Source organism: Amblyraja radiata, chromosome 15 (assembly GCF_010909765.2).
Source record: "Amblyraja radiata isolate CabotCenter1 chromosome 15, sAmbRad1.1.pri, whole genome shotgun sequence".
Classification (NCBI taxonomy): Eukaryota; Metazoa; Chordata; class Chondrichthyes; order Rajiformes; family Rajidae; genus Amblyraja; species Amblyraja radiata.
The window spans coordinates 45190764-45209328 of NC_045970.1; the positions used below are offsets into that span (position 1 = coordinate 45190764).

An 18565-nucleotide genomic window follows, 5' to 3' on the forward strand; every position below is an offset into this window, starting at 1 on the left:
ATTGCCTATTGCATTTTGAAAGCATTCATGGAAGACCGGTATGTATTCAGATAATGAACTAGAAATGTAATGATACAAAGTTAATCTCATCAGTGGGGTCCTGAGTTGTAAAAAGTAATTTGCAAGCAGAACCCAAAGATAAGGTTATAGTCGTACCACAGTAACTCTACTCTTGTTTTTTCATTATTCTAAACTATGGGATTCCATGCTTAGCTCTTTGATCTGGCTAAAAGTATTTTGATGAAAAGTATGCCTGTCAACCTGTTCGTAGAAAATAGTGGCTGCACATCATTGCAGTTGAATCTCTGGAATGTAAACACATAATTATCGCCACTAGATAGACACAAAGTGCTGGAGTAACTCAGCGGGCCAGGCAGCATCTCTGGAGAAAATGGATGGGTGATGTTACGGGTCGGAACCCTTCTTCGGACTGTTTTCTCCAGAGATGCTGCCCGACCGGCTGAGTTAATCCAGCACTTTGTGTCTTTCTTGGGGATGAACCAGCATCTGCACTTCCTTTCTGCACGATTATTGCCATTAACTGTTTGTAAGGAACAACAAACTTCCATGTCCTTGATAGAAACAGAGCACTGGGGAAGTGAACTGTTAAAACTGGCTGCATCCGCTCTCCATGTCCACAGAGAATGGTACCCTAATGTATTAAAGGTTTGTCTGATAATACGTAGAAACAAAGAACTGCTGTAACAATATCACCTTCATAGAACATAGAACAGCACCACACAGGAACAGGCTCTTTGGCCCACAATGTGTGTGCTGAGCGTGTGGCTAAATTACAAAATATACAGGTTATCCGCGCCAGGTCCTACCCCACCCCCCTCCCCCTCACGGAGGTTCCCCCACACTGGGGCCTTCATTGTCCATTGTTCTCACCCCTCCCTCACGGAGCTCCCCCCACGCAGGGTCCTCCTTTGTTCCTTCCCTCCCTCAGCAGCAGCGACCTCACTGCACATGGCCCATCCTTGTCTCTCTGTCGGTGCCCCCATTACCTGTCGTGTCGACCTCTCCTCTAATGACGGCGGGTCCTTTCCGGACAAAATAAGTGGAAGGAATAAGCTTGGTGCTGGAATTATGTTTATTTCTTTGTTTAGTTTAGAGCTACAGCGCGGAAACAGGCCCTTCGGCCCAACGGGTCCGCGCACATTAACACTACACACACTAGGGACAATTTACACTTGTACCGAACCAATTAACCTACAAACTTGCGCGTCTTTGGAGTGTGGGAGGAAATTGAAGATCTCGGAGAAAACCCACGTGGTCAGGGCCGAATGGCCTAATTCTACTCCTATCACTTATGATCTTACCTCAGAGGGCGGTGGAGGCCGGTTCTCTGGATGCTTTCAAGAGAGAGCTAGATAGGGCTCTTAAAAAATATTAGAGTCAGGGGATATGGGGAGAAGGCAGGAACGGGTTACTGATTGGGGATGATCAGCCATGATCACATTGAATGGCGGTGCTGGCTGGAAGGGCCGAATGGCCTACTCCTGCACCTGTTGTCTATTGTGATCTCTATTCCATCCTTCTCCCTTCTGAGCTCCAGCCCTTGCTCCTGAACACTACCTCTTGGTATTGGCTTGTTGTTGCCCCAGGAACCGAGTTGCAGCCAAATGCTTTGTTTTGCGTACTATACAGTCAGATCATATCATATATGAGTACGTCAGGCAGTGCAAGCGGAGAAAGGAAATCAGTGGCAGAATGTGGTGCGATGGTCACAGAGAAAGTGCAGATTAAAAACATGCAAGTGACGCAAGGATGTAGATTTGAAGATTGGTTATTCATCCCTCGCTCGTGAGCGGTCTGTTCAAGAGTCTGATAACAGCGGGGAGGAAGAAGCTGTTGATGAATCTGATAGTAAGTCCTTGCAAGCTTTTATATATTCTAGCTGTTAGGCGAGAAGAGGCGAGAATGTGTGAATAGTCCTTGATTATGTTGGCTGCTTTCCTGGGGCAGTGTGAAGTGTAGATGGAGTCGATGATGGTGGGGAGGAGGCTGGTTTGCATGGAAGAATGCATTTCTTTCAAAGCTCACTGTAGGGTTTTTTTGTGGTCTTGGGTAGAGCACCCGCCAATCCCAGTTGGTTTCCATGGCGATCTGCAAAATGTTCATGTAATTGCAGCCGTTATTGCTCAGTCATCTGGAAGGCTGGCTCCGTCCTAGGGGCGGAGTTGGATTCACTGGAGGTGGTCTTGGAGGGGAGGATGCCCCTCAAACTGCGGAGCATCTTGATCAACACAGCTCACCCCCCCCCCCCCCCCTCCATGACACAGTGGTCAACCTCAGGAGCACCTTCAGCCACAGACTGGTTCCACCAAGATGCAGTACAGAACGCCACAGGAGATCCTTCTTCCCTGTGGCTAGCAAACTGCACAACTACCCCCTCCCCCTTCTGTCGTGGGGTAGACTGACTCCCCCCCCCCCCCCCCCCCCCCCCCAATCCTTTCCACTCGTCACTTTAATTTCATGTTTCACGTATCTTGTGTTTCCCTCCTGGGATAAATAAAGTTCTATTGTATCGTATCGTATTGTAAAGAGTCACTGATGATCAGATTCAGAACTTCAGTATGTTTTTGTTTGCTTAGGTATCCAAGCAGGAAAAACTGCTGATGAAGCCACTCTATGACAGATACCGAAGCATCCGCCAGCTCCTCTCACCTGTAGCTACAATCCCCACAATTGTAAGTAGATCACAAAGGCAAATTAAATATAGAAACATAGAAATTAGGTGCAGGAGTAGGACATTGGGTCCTTCGAGCCAGCACCGCCATTCAATATGATCATGGCTGATCATCCAAAATCAGTACCGCGTTCCTGCTTTCTCCCCATATCCCTTGATTCCGTTAGCTCTAAGATCTATATCTAACTCTCTCTTGAATAGTACGGATGTATAGTATGCTGAATGGAGCGATTCTCCTTGCTCTTTACATTGTGGTTCCCGGCTCACAAGAAAGACTTCAATGCAAACAAAATGACATATTAATTTTATACAATGCTCCTAGTTTAGGTTAGAGATACAGTGCAGAAACAGGCCCTTTGGCCCACGAGCCCGCTCCGACCAGCGATCCCCATACGTTAACACTATCCTGCGCACACAGGGGACAATTTATACATTTATACCAAGCCAATTAACTTACAAACCTGTACATCTTTGTAGTGTGGGGGGGAAACCTGAAGTTTTCGGAGAAAACCCACCCAGGTCCTGGGGAGAACGTACTAACACCTTACAGACAGCACCCGCAGTCAGGATCGAACCCGGGTCTCTGGCGCTGTAAGGCAGTAGCTCTGCTGCTGCGCCACCGTACCGACCCCCTTCATGTTGCAATGTGTGTAGAGTATAGGCAGAGCAAAAATGATAATAATTCAAAGAATGAGTCAGTAGCACAAACATTTGATTGTAAAAGTAGGCAAAGAGATTTGCGACCAAATTCAACCCGAATGTTAGGGGCTTGAACGATAAAATGCATATTTACTAATGGTGAGTGAAGGAAGGGCTAAAGTTGAAATTAAAGTATAAAACATTTCTGTGGCTACACCCAAGTGTATGAAATGAATTAACATTGTGTTTTCAGAGGGTTGTTGGCTGTAGTGGGTTCCAAGGTTAGGGTGCGGGAGGCCATGTAGAGGAGGTAGCCATTTAAAAAATAAGAGTTCTTGTAAATGTCAGGCACTGCCTCAATCTGGTATTAATGTAGATCAGTGAGTACATACATAAGATGGATCAATTTGGGGGTGAATTGGCATGTTTTGGCATTCCTTTTGGAAGAAAAGTTTAATAACCTGTGGGGGAGAGCATTGGTCAACAAAGGCAGAATGGTGATTTTCAGCTTGAATGAGCTGGCTCTTGGGTGGAAACCAATGACACTATATAAGTGGAACAAGTACCACACCAGAGATCGACACAAAATGCTGGAGTAACTCAGCGGGACAGGCAGCATCTCTGGAGTGAAGGAATGGGTGACGTTTCAGGTTGAGACCCTTCTTCTCTAGAGACGCTGCCTGTCCAGCTGAGTTACTCCAGCATTTTGTGTCGAACTTTGGTTTAAACCTTCATACACAAGTACTACACCAGGTCAGGAAAAATGTTCCCAAATGTTAGGCGAGTCCAGAACCAGGGGCCACAGTCTTAGAATAAAGGGGAGGCCATTTAAGACTGAGGTGAGAAAAAACCTTTTCACCCATAGAGTTGTGAATTTGTGGAATTCCCTACCACAGAGGGCAGTGGAGGCCAAATCGCTGGATGGATTTAAGAGCGAGTTAGATAGAGCTCTAGGGGCTAGTGGAATCAAGGGATATGGGGAGAAGGTAGGCACGGGTTATTGATTGGCCATGATCACAATGAATGGCGGTGCTGGCTCGAAGGGCCGAATGGCCTCCTCCTGCACCTATTTTCTATGTTTCTATGTCAGACACATGCGCAGGGTGAAATCATGATTCTATGTCTTACTGACACTTTGACCTCATGTGCTGCAATGGCTGTTTTTTGCAGTGAGTTTATGCCCAGTCATAACTGGTCCACAAACTAATTTCACATGGAATCCTCAAATTCCAAGGTGATTTTTCTCGCATCTTAGGACAAAAGTCTAAACCAAAACTAAAATGCTGGAAATAATCGGCAGGACAGGCTTGCCTCTGTGTGAAAAGAAACAGGTCCATTATATCAGGTATTGGAAGGAACTGCAGTTGCTGGTTTACACCGAAGATAAGACGCAAAATGCTGGAGTACCTCAACGGCACAGGCAGCATCCCTGGAGAGAAGGAATGGGTGACGTTTTAGGGTCTGAAGAAGGGTCTCGACCCTGCCGGTGGTTCTGAGTCACTCCAGCAATTTGTGTCTTTCTTCCATTATACCAGGTTTCAGGTCCCTTTGTCAGAACTTAAAATGAGACAATAGATGCTTGTGCAGCTTTTGGGATATGCCCTACTCACCACCACCGCATCGAACCCCTCCCCAACTTTACCAGCTGCTTTTATCTCCTTTTCAGTTCTGATGAAAGGTTTCCATCCTGAAACACCGACTGTTTCTCTTCACACAGATGCAGCCTGACCTGCTGAGTATTTCTGCCATTTTCTCTCTATGTTTTAGATTTCCAGCATCTGCAGTATTTTCAGACAATGAGTCTGAAAAGGGTCCCAAACTGTCACCTATCCATGTTCTCCAAAGATGCTGCCTGACCCGGTGATTTTTTTTAAAGTGATTATTTTTTTAAAAACAGGCCCTTCGGCCCATCGAGTCCACACTGACCATCAATCACCCGTTCTATGTTAACTCACTTTTGCATTCAACACACCAGGGGAAGTTTATGGAAGCCAATTAACCTAGGAAACTACACGTCTTTGGAATGTAGGGGGAAACCAGAGCACCCGGAGAAGACCCATGCAGTCACGGGGAGAACGCACAAACTTCAAGTAGACAGCACACAAGATCAGGATCGCATTCGGGTCTCTGGCGCTGTGAGGCAGCAGCTCTACCGCTGCTCCAGTGTGCCGTCACCAGCACCTTGTGTCTTAATCTGCAGGTTTTTACTGACTTCTCTAAAGTCTAACCTATTGCACCTGCAGGCGCCTGCAAAAACAGTGGCAGTTATCGGCAGTCGTTAACTATATGGCTCAGTAGATCTAAATAAAGACCTTGATCATTGTTTAGTTTAGTTTAATTTAACGATAAAACGTGGGAACAAGCCCTTTGGCTCACCAAGTCCAAGCCGACAAGCGATCCTCGTTCACCAGCACCATCCTACACACTAGGGACAATTTACAATTTTTACTGAAGCCAATAAATCTACAAACCTGTACGTCTTTGGAGTGTGGGAGGAGACCGGAGGTCCTGGAGAAAACCCACGCGGTCATTGTCTGTATAGGCAGGCTCTGCCTGTACAGACAGCACCTGCAGTCAGGATCGCATCCGGGTCTCTGGCACTGCGTGTGGTACTGCTACGCCACTGTGCCACCCATTCTGTTTTAAAGTAAAGTAGCCATTAGTTATCATCTATAATGCGTGATTGCAGAATGTAATAAAGCTGGAAATTTGACTTCCGCAGGAAGAAGAAGGTTCAGATGAAGAAACCATCATGAAGGGATGTGAAATATCTTGCAGACCAGCAGTCGACTTGCCATTCCAAGAATTTGTAGACAATGTAGGTCATCGAGATGAAGATCGAGAACCAGGATTTATGCCCCTAGACGAAAAGAAGGATGCAAGGCAACTCACAACTTCACTGGCCAATTTACACGAAGCCTCCATGTGAGTTTCCATACTTTTGAGCATTTTTCTTTGAATGATTCCACTCAAATTAAATTGCACGAGTCGATTAATGGTTTGTCAGGAATTTGATGCTTGAATGGGGGACTTTCACAGTGGGGTTTGCATGATCCGTTGGAGGCTGAGAATTTAGCAAACTGTTGACTTTCCTGTATGTGATTTAATTTATTTATGTTTTGTTCAGGAAATGTAAAATCAAGAATTGTTGAGGCAGATGCAAGACATGGTTTATAAATATGTTTCTACATTGTACGTGAATGTTAGCCCCAATAATGTCTTTTGTAAGTCAATCTAAGGTTATGTATTTCTCATAAATCTGTAAATCTAGCTAATGCCCAATCTTTCAGAAATGTGGTGATATAGCAAGGGTCAATACATTTGCCAGATATAACACTACATGTAGGATTAGGTGTGGCACAGTGGCTCAGCGGTAGAGTTGCTGCCTTACAGCACCAGAGACCCTGGTTCGATTCTGACTAAAGGTGCTGTCTGTACGGAGTTTGCACGTTCTCCCCGGGACTGAGTGGGTTTTCTCTGCGTGCTCCAGTTTTCTCTCTTATTCCAATCTTTTTCCTGAGGAAAAGGATTCTGACTGTCTACCCTATCTATGGCCCTCATAATTTTATATTCTTCAATCAGGTCTTCCCTCAACCCCCAGCGTTCTAGAGAAAGCAGTCTAAGATTGTCCATCCTCTCCTTGTAGCTAATACCCTCTATTCCAGGCAGTGTTCTGGTAAACCTCCTCTGCACCCTCTCCAAAGCCTGCACATCCTCCCAGTAAGTGGCAACAGCAAACCACCACCTTGAAAGCTGGTCGCTCTCATAACCCTCATGTTCTTCCTTTCCACTTGCAACTGGGATTCTGATCAAATTTGACATTTTAAATTGTCACCACACTGGAATATGGCACCCTTGTGCCCCTGTCCCACTTAGGAAACCTGAACGGAAACCTGTGGAGACTTTGCGCCCCACACAAGGTTTCTGTGCGGTTCCCGGAGGTTTTTCTTTTGTCTTACCTTCCACTACCTGCAACCTCCGGCATCCACCTTCAACTAGCATCGCAACCGGTTTGGACTAAAAAATCACCGATTTTTAAAACGGCAACCTATTTTTAGTCGCGGCCAGTTTTGAATTTTTTGAAATAATCGCCGGAACATAGAAGAAGCGGAAACCACTTTCGCACGGAAACTGGGTGGGACGCAAAATCTCCAGAGGTTTCCGTTCAGGCTTCCAAAGTGGGACAGGGGCATTAGTCATCATTCCTTTCCCAATAACAGAGATCTGAAATGTACTGTGTGAAGGGGCGGCGGTGGTGGGTTTGGTGTTAATTTTCAGAAGGCATCTGGATAATTCTGTGAAAAGTAATAAGCAAAATTGTGAAGCATGCTGGAAAGAGCAGGAGAGTGTGATTTAGTGCAGAATGCTTGAATTGCCTCATATTGTGTTTTGAATTGAATTCTGTCTTTAATTTGTGTACTAGCCATGTCTCTATTTATTTCATTCCGCTTAAATGTTTTTCCTCTACTTGCTAAATTTTTGTAAGGTGTCCTTGAGACTCTTGAAAGGCGCCCATAAATAAAATTTATTATTATTATTATTATTATTAGATTGGATCAATCCAATTGGACCGATTGGTTCTCTATTGATCGATTTTACATTTTGTGCAGGCGAAGGCAATGAAGAATATTGTAATGAAGCGACTTGTTAAGCTTGGAGGAGACATGGACATGGGCACCCAAAGGCCTGGTTTATGATACGATAGAACTTTATTTATCCCGGGAGGGAAATTGAAACAGTCGTTAAAATACATGAAACATGAAATTAAAGTGATGAGTTGAAAGGATGTGCAAAGATTTGGGGAAGGGGAGAGGTGAAGGGGAGTCAGTCTACCCAACGACAGAAAGGGGAATGACTTGTACGGTTTGATAGCCACAGGGAAAAAGAATCTCCTGCAGCGTCCTGTCCTGCATCTTGGTGGAACCAGTCTGTTGCTGAAGGTGCTCCTCAGGTTGACCAGTGTGTCATGGAGGGGGTGAGCTATATTGTCCAGGATGCTCCGCAGTTTGAGGAGTTGCTAAAGTGCTTGGGTCCGTCGTATCTCTGGCTCGTCACTCCAGCAACCTGAACATAAGATCTATGCTGCATCTTCAGCGTACTAGTGAGGACGATTGCACAAACAGTGGTGTTGTCTTTTGAAAGAAATATAGAGTCCCCACTGCCTTCTAAGGTAGATACTTATTAAAAAGGTCCACAGCTGTGGCATTGTCCCCGAGGGTCTTGGTCACGGTTTCTCTTTCAACTAACAATGTTAAAAATGCAGATGACTTGATCATTATCTCATTGATGTCTGTGGGACTTTGCCCTGCACAATTTGGCAGCTAGACCCGCTACTTTACAATAGTGACATCCTTAGAAAACTGCTTTCTTGGCTGTAGACTGCTGCTATATACTTAATGTCTGTTCATTGTTCGTACAGGCCTGAACTATTGGAACATCTTCGTGAAACTAGAACAGAGAAAAAGAAACTCCGTAAAACTCTCCGAGAGTTCGAAGATCAATTCTACAAACAAACAGGAAGGTAAATTAGACCAACTGTTAGATGCGCATGAATATATTGCCCAATAAATTAGCCAAGTCATTCAGTAAAATGGAGGGGGAACATCTGAGGATCTTGTTAATTTAAATATTATCAGTGAAACAAGCTGCGAATTATTAATTAATCCGAGGATGTGTTCAGCAATTTTATTTAAAAATGCAAACCATAACCTTTAGAGATACAGTGCAGAAACACACCCTTCAGCCCACGCCGACCTGAGATCACCCCATACACTAGCACTATCCTGAACTCTAGTGTCAATTCACAATTTACTGAAGCCAATTAACCTGTGCGTCTTTCGAGTGAGGGAGGAAACGGGAGCACCCGGAGAAAACCCATGTGGTTACAGGGAGAATGTACACACTTTGTACAGATAGCACCCGTAGTCAGGATCGAATGCCGCTTTAAGGCAACAACTCTACCACTGCGCCATTGTGCTGCTCCTTGTGCCATTATGAAACTGAAAACCTGATATGATTTTTAGTATTACAGTAATTAAAATATAAATTGCTGTTTCCCTGAGTTTGTATGTTCCTCCCGTGACCTACGTGGCTTTTCTCCGGGAGCTCCGTATTCCTCCCACACTCCAAAGACGTACAGGTTGAAAGGTTAATTGGCTTGGTAAAATTTTAAGATTCTCCCCAGCATGAGTAGGATAGTGTTAATGTGCAGGGATCGCTGGTCGGTGTGGTCTCGGTGGGACGAAGGGCCTGTTTCCGCGCTGTATCTCTAAACTAAACTAAGAATGGTAGAACCAACAGTGTTTTCCTTTGCTCCTGTGATGCTGGATAATGGGTCCGTTTGATTCCAAACAAAGTGGCACATTATCTTTGCCCTCACTTATTTGCCTGATGGCAGAACTGCGAGCCGTCTCTGGGGAAAATTCCAAATTCACACTCGCATACTCTGTGGTCCGAAATTTAGTTTTGGCCAGGTTATTTCCTGTAAATGGTAAATAGTTGCATCCACTTGTATTGCAGGAATGTACAGAAAGAAGATCGCATACCGATGGCAGAAGAATACAACGAGTACAAACACATAAAAGCCAAGCTTCGATTGTTGGAGGTGCTCATTACTAAACTGGATGGCTCAAAAACTCTTCCGAGTTCTTAAAAAAGAAATCTTTCTTTGAACACTGTTTTCTCGTCCTGGCAACAAGCAGAGGAAGTTATTCAATCCGCCCACCCCCCCCACCCCCCTAAAGCTCCTGAATATTTGTGCCATAGAAACTCTTGGCTACACTTTATTAACTACTGACATCTCGACATTGCAACAGTGACAGTGAGAATGAACACAAAAGTTGCTGAGCAACTAGTGAAAGTCACCGTTACTGAAGGACAAAACTTTACAAGATGCACTGATATTTTTGAGCAGCTAGCTTTGAGAATTTTATTAAATAGAACTTTTTGGACATTGATAAACAATGTTTGAATTAATATCTGGCAGGAGAGATGTTTTGGATGGACTCAATTATTGATGGTCTCTGGTTGAGACACCATGGCACTTTATTTGTATCATTGTGGACTGAAAAGGGAGGATCATGTACAGTGATAAAAGTCTGCATATTACTCGTTTTTTTATGATTTCAGGTTATATATGAAGTAGTTGCTTGCAGTTTTAATACAATCAAAGATTATATTTGCTTGATAATGGAAGAAATTCAAATTGAATATATAGTTGTTTGGACACAATCCCTATTCTCGAGATCATTTAAAGATGCAATTATTTTATCCATTTTAAATACCTGGGATTACCATAACTTATACCGTTCACTGAATATGTTGTCATTTATATTTTTGGATAGAATACTAAAAAACATTTGTAATGTTTTGTAAGTTTCATAATTTTCATAAATCACATTCTGAAACACTAATATTTTAGCATGCATAATATTTCTGCAGTGCTTTATGGATCTATGTGCATTATGCAATGATTGTCTTAAACTACCCCAATCAATCCTTTCGAAAGATGCATGTGGACAAGGAAAGTTTGAGCCATCTTACTTCATAATTTAAAAGAACTCCAAGCTATTTGGAGGGGATGGTGCAGTGGTAGAGCTGTTGCCTTACAGCACTAGAAACACGGGTTCGATTCTGACTACGGGTGCTGTCTGTATGGAGATTGCATATTCTCCCTGTGACCGCATGGGTTTCTCCGGGTACTCCGGTTTCCTCCCACACTCCAAAGACATACAGGTTTGTAGGTTAATTGGCTTTGGTAAGTTGTAAAATTGACTCTAGTGTGTAGGTTAATGTGCGGGGTGATCGCTGGTCGGCACTCCCTCTTTGGGCCGTAGGGCCTGTTTCCCCTCTGAATCTCTGAAGTCTAAAGACTTTATCACTGTTTTATTTTAAGTAGCTCCTTGGCTAGCTCATAACAAATCTCTCCATAGTTAGGAATTAACCATGAAATTATGCACCCAAGATGCCATTATATATTTGAAACACAGTTCCATATAATCCCACTCTAAAATCCCTCTTCTAATGCATAACAGCAGATATCTTCTCTTCAGTAATTTCTCACTTTCTCGGTCAAACTTTAATATTTAATTACTTTTAGCAATGACTTTTTGTCAGATACCTTTTGGAAATAGCTCATTGCGACAAGGTATGCTTCAGTCCACTTAGAATGCCACTCCTTCAAATAGAAATTCTTGACTGCTGTTCAGGGTTAGTACTGTACAGATAATCTTAAAGCTGATCTTGGTAATGAATTCCACTATTTTCTGCTAGGAACGTAAAACCATTAGCCGAATCTCGCACTTTTTAAAAAACATTTTAATAGGGCTTCCCTCGAGTTCACGATCTCCATCAGCATAAATCGGATCTTATATTTTGAGCCCATGTATGTCACTGACATTCATATCATTGATAATGGCTCGATCTTTCTGTTGATCAACAAACCGTGCAGTTCCTCAGTCTGCTAAATATGGCCTTACCTGGAAAATGTCCCGAGATATGAACTTCACAGCTCGTACTAGATTGTCCCAATGCTGAACAAGGTTGTTCCAGTTTGAAATGACCAGTACCACCCCAGAATTGCCTTTGTAGCTGGTTAAACTATGACTCGAAGCTTACCAGCTGTTAAAAACTCTGGTTGCATGAGGACATCTTGGTTTCTGACTCACTATTTTTAAAACTACTAAATATCTTTATTGGCACAATTAACATGAATAAAATTTGCATCAGCAAGTCTTGTCCGTTTCAGTCTGGATACAGTTTTAAAGATGAAAATTAATTAAGTTTAAATTAGTCAACCTCACTAACATGAAAATCTAAATTTATGTGGAACAAGAATGTAAAAATCTAAATTTGCATTGGCAAATCTAACTAATGCAGTCAGTGTAGGATTCGATTTTTGAGCTAATGATTTTCTAATTTGACTTTAATCCCTCTAATGAAAGCAGCAGTTGCACCTCCCTCCCACCTCATATTTTATTGTAACGTTTATAATATGCATTGCTTAAGAAAAATATATATTTGTGAGATTTATTCTGAAATCTCAAAAATAACGTTTATTAAAAGGGGAGTTGTGGGCTCACAGGAGTTTAAGTTTGGCTGCTTTTGGAGAGGGAGAGAGAGAGAGAGAGAGAAAGAGAGAGAGAGACATTGCCCTGCTGATCCCCATTTGCACATCCTTTCAAAACTATTTTCCTTAACCTTGTCCCTCGCTTGCATTTTAAAAAGATTACGCATCCCTTGGCTCTTGGAGCTGCTAAAACCATAAGCCTGGAACTTTTGACATTCTGTTGGTGCTACCACATAAAAGTTATCAATGTCTGGTTGAGGTATCGTTATGCATTTGAAGTCACTTGTAATGTTTATTTGAACTCTGAAGGCAGATACAAAATGCTAGAGTAACTGAGCAGGACAGGCAGCATCCCTGGAAAAAAAATAATAGTGACGTTTCGGGTTGAAACCCTTCTTTGGTCTGAGGAAAGGTCTCAACTCGAAACGTCACCTCTTCCTTTTCTCCAGAGATGCTGCCTGATCTGCTGAGTTACTCCAGCATGTTGTGTCTAAATTCGGTTTAAACCAGCATCTGCAGTTCCTTCCTATACGTTTATTTGAACTGAGCTCATTTGGAATACATTTTGCAATTCCAAATGAATGTACAGAAATTTTAAATCTTTATAATACATGATCAAAAATGTAGTCATCAGAAATATTTGCTGAATTGGAACTTCTATGTAAAATGGAACAAAAATTTAAATTTGCCTGCTTGGTTCAGGTATTATTAACTGAAGCAGCACAAAGTGTAGCTTTATCCTTGGATGGAAACATTTATTTAAAATCGTACTGGCAGTGTAAGAATTTAACTCGGGTTGCACAATTGGAACCACAATCTACAATCTTCTTATTATACCAGATAAAGATATCTGATTTGTGAGGAGAGTTTTAAATGCAGTGTTAAGTTGCCACTCTTAAAATGATAACTGTTGTTTTGAAAAGATTCATCCCCCTTCCTCTAAGAACATTCAATAACCGTGGTCACTGATGCAAACTATATGGATTTTTTTTTAAAGAACGTAAATTGTTTGCTTAACACAATGTCACTGGTTGTATTTCTTTGCAGGTAACTGTTTATCAAATTGTGTATGTTTGCAAAAAGAAGAAGAATTGATGATACAAATCTTAAGATCAGTGTTGGAATGTAATAAATAAGATAGGTAATAGCTGCATTTTACAAGCATTTAATTTTTCATAACTCAAATTACTACAAAAATGTTCTATAGTTAATCATACACTGCACTGTAAATCTTTGAAGAGTACAAATACAAATATTTTTCTATTGTATTACGTTTATTTTCTTCAAATACAGCAATTTTAAATGTTTTGCAACTACCGTTACCTTCTGTAATTAGTTGTGTCAGATATTGTATTTATCTTGCAAGATAAGGTCATGCTGCAAAAGCACCTTCATGCTTGTTCCTAGTGGTAGTAGTCTATTTTTTTGTTAAATATCTCTTAGAACACTATACAAGATAACATCTTTGCTTTGCAAGAGCATGTAACATTAATTATTTTATTTTAAAGCAAAACATTGTTGTAATTCTTAAAGCGGGAACGTGTGATTATTAGCTTTTATTTTGAACTTTGCAACAACATTACCAAGTATCTCACAAGAAACATACATTTACATATTTCAGTAAGTAAAACAACTAGCTGTAAGCTTTTGATGACAGGCTGCACAATATGCTTCAAGAGGGAAACAATGGAATAACTGAAAACGATATTAATGTCACAGGTGTGGAACTGTGCACTTTCAGTTAACGTCCAACACTAATATTACAGGTCTTGCAGCTAGGATCTTTTTTTGCATTTGCTGTGGACAGGCTCATCAACTGATGGCCACGGATCTCAGCCACGGTACCATGAGAAAGATCCACAGGGTCAGTGTAGATTATTTCTAAAATGGCATCCTGAACATGGTGATAAACTGGCCTACCATCCTCCTCGGTGCATGTCAGGAATTTGTTGTCTGCTATGTTTAGCTGAGGAAGTCGTTGCTTGCAGAATTCATCTCCCGCGGATCCCACCGGCGCAATAACAAGGATAATATAGTGGTAAGCCGTATACATACAATAAAAATCTCCAAAGTAGAGGTTTGTGTTTTGGTTGAAGAGTTTGTCAGCAGGGATCTGATAGCGAATTCTGCCGTAAGGTGAGTCGTGTGGAGGTTTCCCAGTGTTGAATTCAATGTTGCAGCTAAAGCAAATGCCTTCTAGTTTCCCACTGATGGGGGAACCGTGACTGCCACTGTTATCTTTGGAGGATGGTTGCATTAGTGTTCCATGTTTCTCCCTGAAAGTGATTTTTATGTAATTAATATAACTTATCTTTCACAAGTACTAAGCAGTAACTATTACAGGCTTGGATTGTTGATTGTCATGGTTTACAATGCTGGAATATATGGTTTGTCCTTTTTGTTACTAAATTGTTCGACAAGGAATTTGCTTCAAGGTCGGCAGAGGAGCGGCTGGTGAAGGAGTGAGTGCGGGAATTGGCTGAGAAGGGGAGCGGCCTTATCGAGGGAAGTGGCCTTGTGAGAAAAGTGCGAGTATGGCTCAAGGGTCTTCGGCAAGGAGGCTGAGACGCTGTGAAGAAATGAAAGGCAAGCTGATTCAGTGTGATGCTTGCAGGATGTGGGAGGTCAGGGACGCTGCTGGTGCCTCTGGCTGCTACAACTGTGGAAAGTGTGTCCAGGTTCAGCTCCTGAAAGACTGTCGGGGCAACTGGATGACCTCAGGATCATCCGGGACAATGAGAGTCTCCTGGACAGGACCTACAGTGAGATTGTTACTCCAAAGCTACCGGAAGAGAGAAGGTGGGTGACGATGAGGAAGGGAAGGAAGCGTGGAGTACAGGAGACCCCGGGGTATGTACCTCTTGAAAACAGGTTCACCCTCTTGGAAGCTGTCGGGAGAGAAGACATTGCCATTCTGGGTGGAGGACAGGTCTGCGAGTCAAAACGTGGTGCTGAAGCAAATCCGAAGAGGCAGACGTCAGGCAGTGCCGTGGTAGTCGGGGACTCCATCGTGAGAGGTGCAGCAGGGGTTTCTGCGGCAATAGGGATTCAAGGATGGTGTGTTGCCTCCCTGGTGCCAGGATCCAGGACGTCACGGGCCGAGGGGCGCAGCCGGAAGTGGTAGTGCATGTCGGCACAAATGACGTCGGGAAGAAGAGGAAAGAGATTCTGCAGCATGACTTGAGAGAGCTCAGAAGAAGGCTGAAAAGCAGGACCTCCAGGGTGGTTATCTCCGGTTTGCTTCCAGTTCCTCGTGCTGGTGAGGGCAGGCACAGGGAGATAGGGGATCTGAATGTGTGGCTGAGGAGTTGGTGCAGGGGACAGGGATTTAGATTCTTAGACCACTGGGATCTGTTTTGGAGTAAGGGTAAATTGTACAAAAGGAACAGGTTGCACCTTAACAGGCGGGGAACCACATTTTGGCAGGCAGGTTTGCCACAGATACACTGGCGGGTTTAAACTAAATAGTGGTGGGGGGGGGGGGGGAGACAAATTGGAAATACAAGGATGAGTTAAAGGGAAAGAGAGTATAGGAAAAGTTAAGAAAGACACCAGAGTTAACGGGGCAAGTATTTCTGGGTATAATTCAGAAGATGTAGGATAATTTCATTCCAAAGAGGAAGAAAGATTCTAAGGGGAGTAAGAGGCAACTGTGGCTGACAAGGGAAGTTAGGGATGGAATAAAACTAAATGAAAAAGGTGTATAACATAGCAAAGAGTAGTGGGAAGCCAGAGGTTTGGGAAACTTTCAAAGTACAACAGAAGGTAGCAAAAAGGGCAATACAGGGTGAAAAGATGAATACGCTGGCCAAGAATATAAAGGAGGATAGTAAAAGCTTCTTTCGGTATGTTAAAAGAAAAAGATTAGTAAAGGCAAATGTGGGGTCCCTTGAAGACAGAAACAGGTGGAATTATTATGGGGAACAAGGAAATGGCAGAAGAGTTGAACAGGTACTTTGGTTCTGTCTTCACTAAGGAAGACACAAACAATCTCCCAGAGGTACTAGGGAGACAGAGGAACTGAAATAAATTTGCATTAGACAAGAAATAGTATTTGGATTGAATGCTGATAAATCCCCAGGGCCTGATGGTCTGCATCCCAGGGTACTCAAGGAGGAGGCTCTAGAAATTGTGGACACATTGGTGATCACTTTCCAATGTTCTAGGTTCAGGATCAGTTCCTGTGGGTTGGAGGGTAGCTAATGTTATTCCACTTTTCAAAAAAGGAGATAGAGAGAAAACAGGGAATTTTAGACCAGTGAGCCTGACATCAGTGGTGAGGAAGATGCTGGGTTAATTATTAAAGAAGTAATAATGGAGCATTTGGATAGCAGTAAAAGGATTGGTCCAAGTCAGCATGGATTTATGAAGGGGAAATCCAGCTTGACTAATCTGGAATTTTTTGAGGATGTGACAAGTATGGGTGAAGGAGAGCCATTGGATGTTGTGTATCTGGACTTTCAGAAAGCCTTTCATAAGGTCCCACACAGGAGGTTAGTGGGCAAAATTAGAGCACATGGTAATGGGGGTAGGGTATTGACATGGACAGAGAATTGGTTGGCAGGCAGGAAACAAAGAGTAGAAATAAACGGGTCCCTGTCAGAATGGCAGGCAGTGGCGAGTGGAATGCCGCAAGGCTCGGTGCTGGGGCCGCAGCTATTTACAATTAGATGATGGGATTAAAAGTAACACTAGCAAATTTGCAGATGACACAAAGCTGGGTGGCAGTGTGAACTGCAAAGAGGATGCTAGGAGATTGCAGGGTGACCTGGACAGGTTGAGTGAGTGGGCAGGTGCAGTATAATGTAGATAAATGTGAGGTTATCCACTTTGGCGGCAAGAACAAGGAGGCAGATTATTATCTCCATGGTGTCAGATTAAGAAAAAGAGAAGTGCAACGAGACCTGGGTGCCCTTGTACACCAGTCACTGAAAGTAAACATGCAGGTACAGCAAGCAGTGAAGAAAGCTAATGGCATGTTGGCCTTCATAATAAGAGGATTTGAGTATAGGAGTAAAGAGGTCCTCCTGCAGTTGTACAGTCCTCCTGGTGAATATTGTGTGCAGTTTTGGTCTGCTAATTTGAGGAAGGACATCCTTGCTATTGAGGTTCACGAGGTTAATCCCCAGGATGGCGGGACTGTCATATGAGGAAAGATTAGAAAGACTGGGCTTGAATTCACTGAAAACGTATACAATTATAAATGGACCGGACAAGCTAGATGCAGGAAAAATGTTCCCAATGTTGGGGGAGTCCAGAACCAGGAGCCACAGTCTAAGACTAAAGGGGAGGCCATTTAAAACTGAGATGAGAATAAACTTTTTCACCCAGAGAGTTGTGAATTTATGGAATTCTCTGCCACAGAAGGCAGTAGACGCCAATTCACTGGATGAATTTAAAAGAGAGTTAGATAGAGCTCTAGGGGCTAGCAGAATAAAGGCACAGGTTACTGATTGTGGATGATCAGCCATGATCACAATGAAGGGGGAAATGGCCGCCTCCTGCACCTATTGTTTATGTTTCTATGAACACTGTGCACCTTTTGATGCACATACCTGAATATCTGTGTAGATTTAATTACTCGTGTCTGCAACAATTGGTAATATAAGGATTGTATTTTCCATCTTTGGCCACCTTTCTGATCACTTGACCCAGCTATCAATTCACTGCTTAGCTATTATTGAGCAGATGTTGTATTATATAATAATCAGCAGTGTAGCTTTCTATGTTATCAGCAAGATGTCAGAGAATGCAAAGTAAACGAAAGCCTTCGAAGCTGAACTCAATGTTTGTAATTTATTTATTTTTCAGGATGTGAGCATTGTTGGTGAGGTCAGCAGTTATTGCCTATCCCCAATTGTCCCTGAATGGAGTCATATAAAGCCAGGCTGAATAAGGTTCAGGCAGGAATACTTGCAAGGTATTAGAGAATCATTATATCCATAGTGGAATGCCATAATCGTAGACCACAATGGAATCAGTTTTTTCCTCACTGTTGAACCAGAATATTTCAGTGACATCAGTTGAGAAACTCTGCTTTCAGGTTAATTGCAGATCGTCTTTTCTCAGGTCAAATAAACCATCCACATGATGCCAAGTTAAAGAGCCTGCACCAGCAACCCCTTCCCAGACGGGTAGGAAGGAAATGCAGATGCTGGTTTACACCA

The 18565-nt window shown here is 42.9% G+C and overlaps 2 protein-coding genes across 5 annotated transcripts in view; one reads left to right on the forward strand and one right to left on the reverse strand.

Annotated features, from left to right (window-relative positions):
• fam13c (family with sequence similarity 13 member C) overlaps positions 1–13666 on the forward strand; it is a 98387-nt gene extending 84721 nt beyond the window's left edge. For both annotated transcript variants that reach the window (XM_033034341.1, XM_033034340.1), the window contains 4 exons: positions 2598–2693; positions 6054–6256; positions 8751–8852; positions 9851–13666. In XM_033034341.1, the coding sequence (XP_032890232.1) occupies positions 2598–2693; positions 6054–6256; positions 8751–8852; positions 9851–9983 (534 nt within the window). In that variant the 3' untranslated portion in view covers positions 9984–13666. The remainder of the gene's footprint in view (positions 1–2597; positions 2694–6053; positions 6257–8750; positions 8853–9850) is intronic.
• Positions 13654–18565, reverse strand: part of phyhipl (phytanoyl-CoA 2-hydroxylase interacting protein like) — a 68719-nt gene continuing 63807 nt past the window's right edge. For all 3 annotated transcript variants that reach the window (XM_033034342.1, XM_033034343.1, XM_033034344.1), the window contains one exon: positions 13654–14674. In XM_033034342.1, the coding sequence (XP_032890233.1) occupies positions 14140–14674 (535 nt within the window). In that variant the 3' untranslated portion in view covers positions 13654–14139. The remainder of the gene's footprint in view (positions 14675–18565) is intronic.